Consider the following 14,727-nt stretch of genomic DNA (forward strand, 5'->3'; position numbering starts at 1 on the left):
TGGTTTGTCAGACTGATCCCAAGTGCTTAGCATCTGAACAGCGTGAAGTTTTACTCCACTGAGTAAGAAAACATTTCCCAGACCTTCATCTCTCTGGCCAGGCTAACTGCCCACATACAACTCTACTTCCCTGACAAAAGAATAAAATTTACAGACATTCTTATCTCCCTGGGATTTATTACTGGGACTGGAGATCGATGGTTTGAACTGGGGAAGCAAATGAAGCAGAGCTGGTACACCAGTCATCCAGGGGTTAAGCTAATTTCTTAGTGCCCTTGCTGTTTCTTGCTGTCAGCCACGGTGCATCCACTCTTTAAATTCTGAAAAGAACACCGACCTTTAATCTGTGGTATTAGTTCCTTTGACAAAATGGAAGATTATGTCTTTCTCCCACAAGCCTCCATGCGAAGCTTAGCCAGCTTCCATCTGGTCTGGCTAATTAAATGTAAGTTAACATTAAGTTAAGAGCCAGCTCCAGCCCACAGACCTTCTATTCTGCAACGGCAGATTTATTAATTGGCTGAACTATTTGAGTATTTAATACCAATTTTTGATGACTTCTATTTTCTTCGCTCTCTCATGAAAACAGGGAAATATTTTTGAAGGCATATTTGCATAATTTTAGTTCAGAAACACAAAACACCAAGACACGCTAATAAGATTCTGAGCAGCCATAAAACTGTCAGGTTTTCCTCTTCTGCATTTGACATGTTAATAAAGTACCATCATAACAGTGTGAAGGACCTGCCTATTATGCACAAGATGTGGAATCACTGGAGCTGTACACTTTAAGCTGGCCCTGACCCACAATCTGGCCCTATATGCACTAAAACTACAGCCAGTTGTTGTATTCCTTATTCAGTCAAAACTTTCTTTGACCTTAATAAGCGTTCTGTCTGAATGAAGAACAAAGGGATTACATCTAATATGGGGAGCTACTAATTAGAATCATGCCCACAGCTAACTTTTGATAAAATTCATTTGTAAAAATGAAAATACAAAGAATTTACAAAGTCAAAATGGTGCTTTTCACTGTTTTAACATTAACTCTGTGTAGGTCTGGTACCTAATCTATTTCACCGAATTTACCATTAGATGTTAGAGAAGAAAACTATATACTTCAAGACTTTTAAAATAAATAATACAGTGAAGATAGATTTATATTTTTTTTTAAACAAACATCTGACATTACTTTGAGAAAGACTGTTACTAAGCAAAACATCTTAAACCTCTTAACCAAAACTTCCTTCTTTGGGATAGAGTCAAAGATCGCATTAAGAAATATTATTTCTTCATATATCTATTTAATATAATTCCTGCTGCTACTGTATGTAAAGCACATTTAAAAATTCAAACCCCAGGAAACTTCTACCTAGTTCACATATAAAAAACCAACCAACCAACCCCAACCAGTTAAAAGTTCAGTTTCATATAAAAATCTAAACTGTATTAGGACAGGCATCAGAGAGTTAAACCAACAAAAACTGTGAATGGCACAAAGCTGCCTAATGGAGCAAGACTAAACACAGAAATGAGGAGACCGCTGCTCCCTTCCACTTCTTTCCCTGCAGAAGATCACATGGGTGAATCAATTCACCTTTTCTGCCTCAGTTGCCCAAGCAGATGGTGCAGGGACAACAAACTTCCTGATTTTCTCTCCCTTTCTGATCTCACCTTAAAATTCTCAGGCGTTTCAGGTCAGATGAAGATGTTCTGTGTAAGGGCAGACTGTTGCAGCTAATATTATCTTGGAAATAGAAATGGACAAGCAATTCACTTCTAAGAGACTCTGAAAACAAAACTGCTATTTTACAGAAGGCAAGACCAACATCAGGCACAAAGCATTTCTGATTGTCTGTTTATAATATGGGCTTTTCTCATCAACTTATTCTGTTCTCTCCTCTATCCATTAAATTATAATGACCTGTTTCCAAAAAAAACCCTCAAAATTCTAACCCCTTCTCACTAAGCTTTCATTCTCTGTCCTATCTTCTGCCTGGCTTACTTTACATTTTTGTTCTTACTGTGTACACCAACCCTGTTTATCTTGACAGCTTACCCTGGGAATGCTGTTCTGCACAGAATCGTGACCTTTTACTTGGGCAAAAGCACAATGTCTGATAAAATCCACTGGGCTAACTCCTCCAGAAATGAAACACAAGACCCCAAATGCAATCTAAATGTACTGGTCTGACTCTAAGGCTAGACAGGGTTTCCTGCTAAGGATTCAGCTCATTTTCAGAATACCAGGCATGCACACAAGAACTGCTGAGCTCCATCCTGACGCAGCAGCAGCAGCAGCAGCAGCCGATTCCTCAGCACTCATTGCTGGCACTTGGGATGCTCCCAGCTTTCCTCGTCAGCTGGAGCCACCTTGTGCCCTGCAGAGCGCCTGCACCCTGAGCTCTGCTGAGGGAAAACTGCCTTTACTGCTGGCATCTCCTGCGCCACACAACAACAACAACAACTAAAAAATAGTTATTTGGAGTCTGCATAAACCGCTTCATTTGGGAGCAGCCGCAGCAAATCGGTTATAGACGATTTATTTGCGGGTAACTATTTCAAGTCAGATAAAAAATGAATAAAATAATAAAGTTGCAAATCAACTGGATGCTGATTATTTTTTTTTTTTCCAATTCAACCCACCACTGCAGTAAGGCTTTACGAGTTATGCAAGACACTAAGCCAATTTGAACACTCATGGTATAATAAGGAACATCATCACTATTTTCCAGTTTATTGCATGTCCTTACAATTGAGAATTATAACAAAGCAGTGACAAGAATGCCAGACCATGAGCTAGCTGCTCTGCTGTAAGTTTTACTTTGCAGTCAAAGAGCAAAGTCTCTTCCTCTGCAGTAATAAATTTGAGTGCACAGCATAAAAGAGCTGCAATTCAGATTTGGCCTCTAGCCATAAAATTCAAATGCAGCATTCAAGCATGCCTAAAGTCAGAGTTGAATTTTTTTGGTCTCATTATAAAACAGGGATCACATGAATCGAATAGGTCTGGACATACTTCCAGAGGCTACTGGGGCAAATTCTGACTTGAGGCCAAATCTACCATATTCCTGTTCTTTTATTCTGACAGGATCAATATCAAACGTGCTGAGGATATAAGGGTACTGAGCCAGTAGATATTTCTTTTCCTTCTCAAAGCAAGATTGATGTTCTTTATTCTAAGTGAGTAGGACAGATGTGATCACATCTACTAATAAAATTAATACTTATCATTTAAACACATGAGACCTGACATTTCTTCTTAAGCCTGAAAGCACAGGCCACAAAAAACCCCAAACAAACCACAAAATCCAAACCCTGAACTCTGCAGTTACAACAAAAAGTGTTCTGACCTTTTACAATTCTTCTTCTTCATGCACTCTGACGACAAGTTAGGCATATCATCTTTTGAATTCAGCACTGCAATACATTATACTGCATTTACTCTGAGCACTCTGACATTATCATTATCTTCTTTTGTGCCCGACAGCAACTGCAGCTCCTATAATGCCATTATTGTAATTAAGAACAATCTGAACCATTGACAGCATTGCCTCATTTGCTCTAGAATCCCCTGTGCATTAGTGTTCTTCTAAACCAATATTTCACTATTAATAGTTTGCTACTTTAGAACTGCCTACGGTTAAAAAAAAAAAAAAAAAAAAAAGAAAAAAAAAAATTAGGCCTCAGCCTAACTCAATGGCCAAAGAAAAAACTTGCTAAGAAAAAAAATAAATGAAAGGCTGTGCACTGGCAAACTGTTACACTTTTCTTTACATGTGTTGAAAATGGATTCACACCCTGCCAACCTATTCAGGCCGTTACCCAGGTGAGGAAGCTTACTTTGGCTTGCTTCAAAAGGACCACCTGTACAGATACAAAAGAAAACATCTCTTCTCCCACTAAATGTACCCAAAGTACTTCTCTCTCTAAACTCTCATTAATCCAGCTCACAGTTGGATAAGTAGGGCACAGCAATTTAGGCATTCTTGTCTGGGAAATTCTGACCTTACCTCCCAGCCCTGCGGCACACGTGCTCTGCAGGCTGCCTGCACTCTGTCCATGTGTTTGCTGAGGGTGATACCTGCCTGTCCCTGAGCCAGGAAGATGCTCAGCCATAGCCCTGTGATCACCCAGCCCCCAGCCTTTCATCTCTGTAATTCCAGGGAAACAATCTGCTGTGGGCTGAGGAACGGCAGGTGCAGTACTGACACATTAACATGCACCTCTTAGAATCCAGAAATGGCCCCACCATCAGAAGCAACTTCAATTTTCCCTCTGCAGTAAATGAGAAGCTGGAGGGCTAAATCCCAACAGAAAAGAACCCAGCACCTGCATGCTGACTGAAAAGGGACCATTGCTGGTAACATGGAGTTTTAGGTACTTTTTAGTAGACATGAACATGGGAAAGCACCGTATGAAAATGACCAAAGAAATGTGGCTAGTGGGAAAGAGCTGGTAACTCCCAAGGAGATTTAGATAGATGTGGTGGCACTTTTTCTTCCAGTGAACACATATTCAATTTAAAAAGTTATGAACCTTATGTTAAAGGAACATTCAGGAAATGATAATGTTTAGACTACATTTGGAATTTTTTATTCTTTCAAAGCTTTTGCAGTGTGAGATTGTATTTTTATGCCTAGGAAATCACTACTGGGCTGGAGGTGCTTCTCTCTCCACCACACCCTTCAGTCTCTGCCCAAAGTTTCTGATGGGGAACAGTGCTCACTGACAATTGTTGCAGCTTCTCTCCTCCTAAAGTCCCTTTTTTCCCAAGAGGGATTTTATAGGTTTCACTATGAATAAAGGCTGATATCACCCATCACTGGGTCAGTGCTACAGACTGCTCTACCACAACACTGGAAGGGCAAAGAACAGGAGCAGCTCTATGCTAAGCAGGAATCAGAGAAGCCAGAGGGACTTAACCATGACTGTAACTACAAAGAATGACTCACAGCAATTCATATTTCAGGTGTTTTCTTTCATAAAAATAATTATCTAAGAAAAAGTAACATATCGTCAACCATGGTACACTCTGTGCTGCTTGACCCAAAGATCAATAAGAAGTCAGGAAGAGAAGTGCAAAGATTAAAAGGAAAGCAGTATTGCTAAGTCAGCTGCTCTCTAATTTTGTATTAAATTCACATATATGATAAGAACATTTCATTGCACTTATGCATGCAATTATTTCACATGGACTACTACAAAACTGAAAGGAAACCAGAGCATTTGGGAAGCTGCAGAGCCTTGTTATTTCACCCTGCAATTCTTTAATATTTTGAGAAAGATCAGTGCTTGATGAACAGTGGCACAGTCTAGAGCCAGGTGCAGGATTTGGGTGAACAGATGGTGGCTAATCTTCCCAATACAGCTCTGCCAGTGCAACTCACTCTTGACCAGTAACATCCCTGTTTTTTTTCTGGCCCTTGGTTTTCTCTGGCCTGAGCACAGCTTTTCAAGGGGTAGTTGCAGAGTAGACTAAGGATTCACAAAAGGCCATTGATCTGATTTTGCTTTTGGTCCAAGACATCTTTTGTTTGTATTTTAGTTGGGTCACTAAAGTGAATTAACTCACTGGTGCACTCAACACACACACATACATACCCAATTCCAACAGGGACAAGGGTATTCGAGCCAAATAATGTTATCTATTAGTAAGTATTAGCACACCAAGGAGAAAGTGAACGACGATACACGTAGAGAGCAAAGCTTTGCTACTCAGTGCTCCAACACAGGCACATCCTCCAAAGCAGCACAGGAATTACTATGAGCTGGAGAAGGCACACAAAACACACAGAGGGCAAGCTACACCTTCACCCCCACACTTGGAAGAGCTGCAAGTGAAAATGGGAAGCACTGCAAAACGTCCTGCCTTGCAGCTCATCCTCTCTCAGGCAAAATGGCCTGACACTGCTTCCAGCACAGCACCACCTGCAGGGTCAACTGGCCTTTCAGGATGCCCCCTTTTGGGGTTGGCTGCAGTTTAGCTGATAAAACAGCTTATCATTAGGGACACAACAACAACTGTATTTGAATAGGAACTGGTGTGGGGAGGGAAAGGAACAGGACAGAAGTGGTAGATGGAAAAGCAGCACGACTTCAGGTACAGCCCAACCACTGATTTTCTAAAGTTTCACTTCACAAAGAACTGGGTCCCTGCAACTGTTGATTTCACCCTCAGCAACACCAGCATTTTGCTGAGAAAGACTGCAGAACTCTGGATTAAGTTATTAGGAAGCACTTGATCTCAGATACAGTGACATAACAAATGAACTGGACTGTCCTTATCCTAATCTCTGTGAGAAAGGCAGAGCCCAGTATTAAACTATTTGGTCTGCAGGGAGGGCATCATTTAATGCCTGTGAAAGGCATCAAAGAAAGGAAATAAAAATTAGGATACATCCCAGAGATTCTGTCCAAGGGAGACTTCCAGACCTGCACTTACAGGAAGCTGTCTTTAAGGTAAGGCGTTTCAGAAGATGTAAAGCAATAATCAAATCCAGAGAGAACTTTTCTCTTGGCCAGAGCCTTGGCTTTTAGCCCCTCTCTTACCTTCAGGGCAGATTCCTTTAAATGCTACGGGAAACATCAGAGCTCTAAAACTCCAGATTCTCTTGACAGATCACTCAATTCACTGAGGATGAAAACTTCATCCTTAGTTGAGTACCTCATATTTATTCTACAGCATTACTTGATTATATCCACCTTCACTCTGCAAACTGGATACATGTTTTTATGAGGGTGATCTAAGGGATGCATGTTTTAAATCTGGAGATGTAGAGAAAAAAACAGCACTGAAACAAAGGTGAATCAATCTTAGCTGGTCCCTGGAGCTGTTTTTGCCTTTTTTTTTTTCTTTTCCACAGCTCCATCCTGTAATCTGAAAGCATTTCAACCACTTGTTCAATGCATGTTTAGCTTTAGCTGAAATCTCAGCTCAGATGATGAAGGAATTATTTAGATGGGAAAAAGTCAGGAAATAAAAGCCATAGTTCTGCAGCAGCTGACCTACCCACAGTAATTTAGGCTGCTTTTGCAAGTCAAATGCAAAGATGGAGTTCAGTGGCTCTACTGCCCTGGTGCAAGTAGTCAGAGAACAGTGGAATTCATGGCTGTTTTGGGTCAGAACAGGAGATCAAAGCTCTGGTACCTGGCAGAAATGCCTTCTTTACAATACAAACAGGGAAGGGCACAGCAACAGAACTTCGTAACAGAAGCTTTGTAACAGCTTCACAATCCTAGCAGATGTCACAATAGGTATTTTATGATTTCTGAACACGAGATATCTGGGATGGCCTACACGATTCACAAGTGGGCCACTGAAGACACTAGAGACATTTAATATCCACCCAGACCCACTTTTAGCCCCCACCACCATTCCTTTTAAAAAACATTTCTGGCATCCAAAACATCCCATAGCAGTAAGTTTCAGAAACTGATCATGAACAGCCTGGCCCTGTGTTCCCTTCACACACACCCCCTCACTGCATGCATGGCTCCAGGGAGACACCACACCACAGGCTCCTTTCCCTTCCCTCTGGCACACAGGAGGCTGGCAGTGCTGTGCTTTGTGTCCATCTCAACAGTGGCAGCACAACCCCAGATCCTGTGTGATCCAAGCCCTCTGCACCTGCTGGGAGGCACTCACATCAAGCAGGCATGCACACACTCAGCTCTACCATGATAGCATAATACACTCAATAACCTGTCTGGCAAAAAAAGCTGGCACCTGGGACTCACACGTTCCTGCAGATTTGAGTTGTGTGTATGAAACACATGGACCAAGCACAACTGGACTGGGCCCTGCATGATTATTTGGTTGAAACAATGAACTTTTTAGAATAATTTTAGGATTATCTTTCATGTCTTTCTCTGAACCAACTGGAGCCAGGAGCTATTAAAAAGTGGGGAGAGATGAAGAAAGTCCCACCCAGGCAGGGCTTGGCTGGACAGATGCTGAACAGCCCCAAGCAGGGCAGAGCTGTCATTCACATCCCTGCCCAGGAGCTGCATCTGCAGGGCCAGCCCAAGCAACAGGTGTGTGTGTTCAGCTTTCAGAGGCAATTATCTTCCCTCCTTCCACAGCTCAGGCCTCCCCAGATATCCCCTGACAATCAAAGCAGCAAACAGCACTGTGGTGCTGTCCTCCTGGGGAGCTTCCCTCCTCCTGCACGTGTGCGCAGAAGCCTTCAGTGAAATGACAACAAACAAAGCAAGTGGACCTCCCCTCTATTTTTCTGTTTGTCCATGTTCCCTTCACAGAACAGAAGTGTTTTATCTACTTAAGAGAACTTGCTCCAAGGCAATAATTCCTTCAGTGGTGATGCTGATGGGTTTCGTCCAGCATCAGCTCTGCAGCTGTCTGTAACACTCCTGTGACAGCACACCAGGGACATGGAAATGTGTGGCACAGAACACAGGGAAAAGGTTCTGAGCACGTTCCAGCTGACGTGCAGTGAGGCTGGTGGTGAAGCACGCTCATGTCAGACAGCAAAACCAGCTGCCTGGCTACTCTGATGGCAGTGGAAGGCCTAGGATTGATGTACTGATATGCTGCAGTGAAAGGCAGAATGTGAAAAGCATTGAAAAGTGACAACCAAGCCTTGCCCATGTTTTCTTATGCACAGGAGGCACCACATGCCATCCTCTAAACACCAGTATGAAATTAGCACTCTCATCATTCATGCCATCCATTAGCAGATATGATGGTAGGACACAGATCAGTTCTTCCAGCTCCTGCTTATTTTAAATCCAGCATCATGGAAGAGCAGGAAAGAAAAGCCTGCAGAGTGTTTCAGCCAGCCTAGAATCTCTCACACAAGGAACAGACAAGCACAAACATCTACTGACACAAAAACGAGTCATTTGCAATTGGTTTGTGGTAAGCTGCAGAAACAGGTCCAAAGAAAATGAGTCAATTAAAATCCAGCAGAACACTTCTCATACACCAAGAAATAAATCTATTTCATAGGAAAAGGCCCAGAGCAAAAGACTTGCCCAGAGCATCATCTTTCTGCCAGTGAGTCACACAGCAAAGCATTTTACTCATGGACTGCAGAAAGACAAATATTTTACATAAAACACCTGAAAAGCTTTCACCACCCTACATTTACTCTTACTTTGTATTCTTAGATTTTTCTAATTTCATATTATTCTATAAAATACATGAAGTAAAGACTAAGAAAGTTAAGGTTATTATCAAAAACCACCAGAACTGACAGTATTTTACACTGTTTTTCATACTATTCTCTGAGGTACACTGCCTACTGTGACCCCACATACCAAAATTAAATCAAAACAAGACATATACACAAAAAGAAGACATAAGTGGAGGACAGTGGAAAATTCATTCTTTCTCTTGCCCAAATAAACAAGTCAGAAGAGCAGTCAAATTACTGAAATTGATGTCACACCAATTGGAAAACTGACTGAGCCCATACAATTGCTCTCCACCAAATTCATGGGTCCAAGCTGTCTGTTTCCCATCTGCTCCTCTGCAATTTAAGCAATTCTGAAGTTCACTCTCTGTTCCCAAATGTGTCACAGATTTATCAGGATGTCAGAGCCCAACTCTTTACATTCTCCACTAAGGTAAGCTATTAGGAGGAGCAAATTTTCTGTTTATAATTGCCAGGCCAGGAAAATTCAAGGACGATCACACATGACCTTACTAAACCCACCATGAAAAATTCATTAGATAACACAATCTCCTCCCTCCCTATCTTTTTTAAAAAGGCCACTCTGTTCTCTTCTTATGTGTGTTTAAAGACATGTGTAGTACACAGTCCAGACTACTACAGAGAGCTTACAAAAAACCTAATTTGTGGGGGATTTTTGCTCATATGATGAGCTCCACCATCTATCTGAACTCCTGATAGATAAGGACTGGGATCCTTCACTAGCATATATGGAGTGGCCAGTCTTGAAATGCCTTTCAGCAATGAAGGGGATGGAACTTTACTAAAAACCACAAATAATTTTTGCACACCACAGCTCAGTTTGTAGACAGGCCATCAAATATTCTAGTCTTAGTCACAATTCTCTCACTGCCTAAAAAGCTAATTTAATTAATTCCAAATATACTTAATAATTTGTAATTTTGCTACCTTAACAGAATGTATACTCCATTTAAGGATGCAGCTGCAGATGCTCTCACAGGGAAGACCAAAGTACAATGTTCTCATCTCTGAATTACACCACTGGTGATGAGATGTTATAAATGAAAACCAGACTAAGGCCCTACACGAGAGATGACAACATGAACAATATGAGCTCTGAATTCCATGTTTTATCAAATCGTCCCTAATATTTAATGATCCCTGCTTACATCATGTGTGATATCTCAAGTATCTCTTTGTTTTGGTCAATAATTTGTGCTCTGATGTTAGAGAATTCATTTCACTTGTCTAGACTACCCTCACCCCTTCCACTGCTGGACCTCTTACCATTGGCAAGAACTTTGAAATTCATAAGCAAAGGTTTGCTATATATTTGATAAATATTTATGCATATAAATTAATGTCAATACTGAAATCCCATTTTATGTTGTGTTATAAACTATTTTTATTACACCTATAACTATATAAACTTAACTCTCTTCATAAATAATCTGCATTACTCTTCATCATAAAGCCACTTCAGATCCCAAAGGATTTTTATTTGGTGAAGCATTTTGGCACTGGCTCTATTTGTTGCAATATACAAAAATGTAATTTTGATAACGATCAAAACACCTGTTGATGACATAAATACAAAACTCACAGATATGTAATCATGTATCACCTACAACAATTAACTACATATATAGGAGAGATGGTATTGAAGTGTAACCAGCATAGTCCCTACAAGAGATAAAACATTCTTGCCTTATTAAAAACCAGTTCTTAGCCCTTGTGGTAAAACACGAGTAAATCAGTACACTTCTGTCCTCTCTGTAACAGCAGAATTTACACCAACTGGAAGACATGGAATTTTTCATTGTCCCTCATTTATCCTGACTTATACTGAACATTTTCCAATACATCCTGTGTGTAAGCAGCTGAATAACCATGTGCACTTCTACGACCAAGATCCACCTCCACAGGAAACCTGCCACAGGTTGGTTAAAGCAGGGAAAAAATACCAAAACTCAGATCCTAGATGAACAAGCAACCTGACCTTGGAAATTCATAGCTGGGCTTCAGAAACACCTGGAGCCCTACCAAAAAAAAAAAAATAAATCACAACTTAAGATGGAAGCTACCTGGGCCACAGCCAGCAAGGAACAGTGCTCCTTAATAGTTTGCAAACTTGCGTGTATTTTTAGTAGAGAAAAAAAAATAGGAAGTAATAAAGAGGACAGGCTTCATAATAAGGCATCTTTAACACATCTGAATGTGTGAAAAACCCATAAATCAATAAACAGGACGATAAGATAGAAGGCATTCTATCAGTTTCACTTCCATATATGCTTCTACCAGAGAAATGCCACAAATACACACCCAAGAAAGAAGGATACTAAGGTGAGTTTAACACAGTATGTTTTTGTCCATCAGCAGGTAACAGTCCTTACAAAGTTAATAAAAAATCCCAACTCTCTAAACTCCCATTATTTTTAGATAGACCTTAGAAAACTGGGAAACGCAAAAGACAAGGGCAATGCAGTTTCAAAATTTCAAAAGGCTAGACAATGATAACTAAATGGCAGGTGCAGGTTTTAATCAATAAATGTAGTACATTAAAATAACCAGAAGAAGTAATACATCCTTTTGTAAGATTACAAGATAGTGGATAAAAGTAACTGCTGCCTCTAACAGTTTGCTGGAGATTTGTAGCTTCAAACATCTGTCAGTCAGGAAAAAGCCATTTAATAGTAAAAACAATAATAAAAGGGACATACCCAAACTGCCAGAAATAGGCTCACCTAAAGATCTCTAAACATACCTACAATATGGACTCATCAAAGAGGACTGTTGCTAGTTCAGTGTTGCTAAGATCACAAACACTCTAACAGAATAATTTTTAAAAGTAGGTAATTAATGGAGTTGTCATTCTTTACTATTTTCATCAACATCTGGTCCATCTGCAATGACCAGCAAAAACCAAAAACTGTGAGCATGATTGTGCAACAGGGATTTAATGGAAAAGCAAGGCCGTGCATGGCAGAGGGATGACGTGATGGTTACAGAATGAGGAGCTGGGCTCTCCCAACTTGTGTCACCCTTGTCCACAGCACTGGGCTGCCCTGAAACACTCTGTGTGCCTTCAGTGTCTGTGTGCAAGGGGCTGCTGAGCCTCACACCCTTCTTCACACTCACCAGCAATGAATTTTGCCTGAAAAGCTGTTTAGAAGTGAGTGTTGCTTGGGCTCTGTTTGCATCGCATTTAAATGAAGCTCAGCTGTAAAACGATGGGTGAGCGGGGTTAAATTCCCACCTTCTCTCCCATGGGATCTCACATTCGGGGGGAGGGCGGGTATTAATTCACATGTACGGACACAGAACCGGACTGCTGTACACGCCTGGCACTCTGCAAAGTTTCCCTGTGAGGAGGCAGGAGTCTTTGGCTTAGCACAAGGATAACTTGTGCGTTTGGAGCCGCTGAGGACCGGCCGGGGCTCCGAACATGAAATCAGCGTGTGCATTTCCCACAGAGCGCTGTGTGCCGGCCCCAGCGCGCCCCGGCCCCGCCGAGGAGCCCCACGGGCCCGAGCAGCGGCTCTGGGGTGTGCACACCCCGACCGAGGGGCAAACCCTGCCGGGAGAACCCCGAGCGCCCCCGGGCCTGCGGGGGCCCTGAGGGCAGCGCTCCGGCCTTCCCCGGCCGGGACCGCGGGGATACCGCACACAGACCCCGCACACAGACACCGGGAGAGCCCCGGGAGCTGCCCCGCACACAGACCCAGGGAGCGGGCCCGCACACAGACACGGACACGGGGAGCGGCCCCGCACACAGATCCACACAAGGCCCCCGCACAGACCCCCACACGGATCCCCACAAGGCTCCCCCACACGGATCCACCCAAAGCTCCCGCACACAGACCCGGGAGCGGCCCCGCACACAGATCCACACAGGGTCCCCACACAAGGTCCCCGCACACGGATCCACACAAGGATCCCGCACACACACATGGACACAGACCGCGGGAGCGGCCCCGCACATAGACCCACACACGGCTCCCACACACAGATCCCACACACAGATCCCGCACACGGATCCCGCACATAGGCCCGGGAGCGGCCCCGCACACAGATCCCCACAAGGATCCCCACACGGATCCCCACAAGGCTCCCGCACACAGATCCCGCACACGGATCCCGCACACAGGCCCGGAGCGGCCCTGGCCCCGGGCGGCTCCTCCTCCCCGGCCTCCCGCCTGCCCACCCCACCCCACCCCACCCCGCACGTCCTTCCCCGCCAGCCCCTTCCTCCCGCTCCCCAGAGCCTTTTCCTCTCCCCCTGTCTCCTCCCTCCCTCCCTCTGCCCCCCCCAGTAAGGTAACTCCCAGGAAATATGCAAACCTGTTAATTTTTACCTTCTTTGGCTTTTTTCCTCCTGGCCAGCGTGCCGCCGAGCTTGCCCAGGAAGGAGTCATCCTTCTTTCTGGACGGGGGGGATTTGGGGGTGGGGGACTTGGGGGAAGAAGGCGATTTCTGCGGGGAGGTTGCCATGCTGGGCCCGCCGCCGGCGCTGCGGGACGGGGCAGGCGGCTCCGAGGCCCCGGTGCCGTGGGAGGCTGTTCCCGGCTCTGAACGGAAGCGGAATTATTTCAAGCATTTGAGGCAGCTCCTGCTCCGCTCTCCCGGCTCTCCCGCTCCTTCCCTCCCTCCTCCCGCCCTCCCTCCCGCCGGGGAGGGCCCGCTCCCCTCGCCGGGCTCCCGGTGGCCGCGCTGCGCTCCCGGCCGGGCACTGCAGCCTTTGGGGGGCCCGGGGGCAGCTGCCGGCGCCCCCTCCATCCTCCGCCCTTGCAGAGAGCCGGGCACATCTGCGGCTGTGACCCAGGGTGGGTGACCACGGAGGAGGGTGCCGGGTAACGGGGGTGCCGAAGGGCGAAGGTGGACGTGGACACAGGGCTCGCACTGTTCAGTTCATCCTCAGCCACCCCAAGGTGAAGGGCCTGAAGGACAGGAGCGGCACAGCTGCCGGCAGATGTTCCTACATCTTTCTGTCTTTTCTTGGTAGAAAAACACAGTCATGGTCAGGGTTGGAAGGAGTTTTAATCTGTTTTCCAACACGCTGCCATAGGCTACACAGGGACACCTTCAATTAGACTGCATTGTTCAAAGCCCCATTTAACCTGGCCTTGAAGACTTCCAGGGATGGAGTTTCCAGAGCTTCTCTGGAGAGCTTGTCCAGGGCCTCACCACCCTCCCAATACAGTTGCTTCCTAATATCTTGTCTAAACCTACACTTCTTCATCTTAAGGCAGTATTTCCCCTTCTTCCATCACCACCCGCCTTTGCAAGAAGTCCCTCTCCAGCTGTCTTGTAACCCCCTTTAGGTACTGGAAGGCTGTTGGGTCTGCCTGGAGCATCCTCCAGGCCGAACAACCCCAACTTCCTCTGGCTGTGTTCATGGGAGAGGTGCTCCAGCCCTCTGAGCACCTTGGTGGCCTCCTCTGGACCTTGGTGCTCCATCAAGTTCATCTCCCTTGTGTTGGAGGCCCCAGATCTGGACACCAAAGAACTCATGAAGTAATAAAGCGTCACCAAATAGTCTCCTGCAAGTTGAAGTTCAAGCTTACTACAT

The 14,727-nt window shown here is 44.4% G+C and overlaps 1 protein-coding gene across 1 annotated transcript in view; it reads right to left on the bottom strand.

Annotated features, from left to right (window-relative positions):
- PARVA (parvin alpha) overlaps window positions 1-13,803 on the bottom strand; it is a 60,375-nt gene extending 46,572 nt beyond the window's left edge. Inside the window, exon 1 of the mRNA XM_083862836.1 lies at window positions 13,514-13,803. Coding sequence (XP_083718962.1) covers window positions 13,514-13,649 — 136 coding nt within the window. The 5' untranslated portion in view covers window positions 13,650-13,803. The remainder of the gene's footprint in view (window positions 1-13,513) is intronic.
- Between the last annotated feature and the right edge of the window lie 924 nt (window positions 13,804-14,727).

The sequence above is a fragment of the Zosterops lateralis genome (assembly GCF_965231275.1).
Source record: "Zosterops lateralis genome assembly, chromosome: 6".
NCBI classification, from domain to species: domain Eukaryota; kingdom Metazoa; phylum Chordata; class Aves; order Passeriformes; family Zosteropidae; genus Zosterops; species Zosterops lateralis.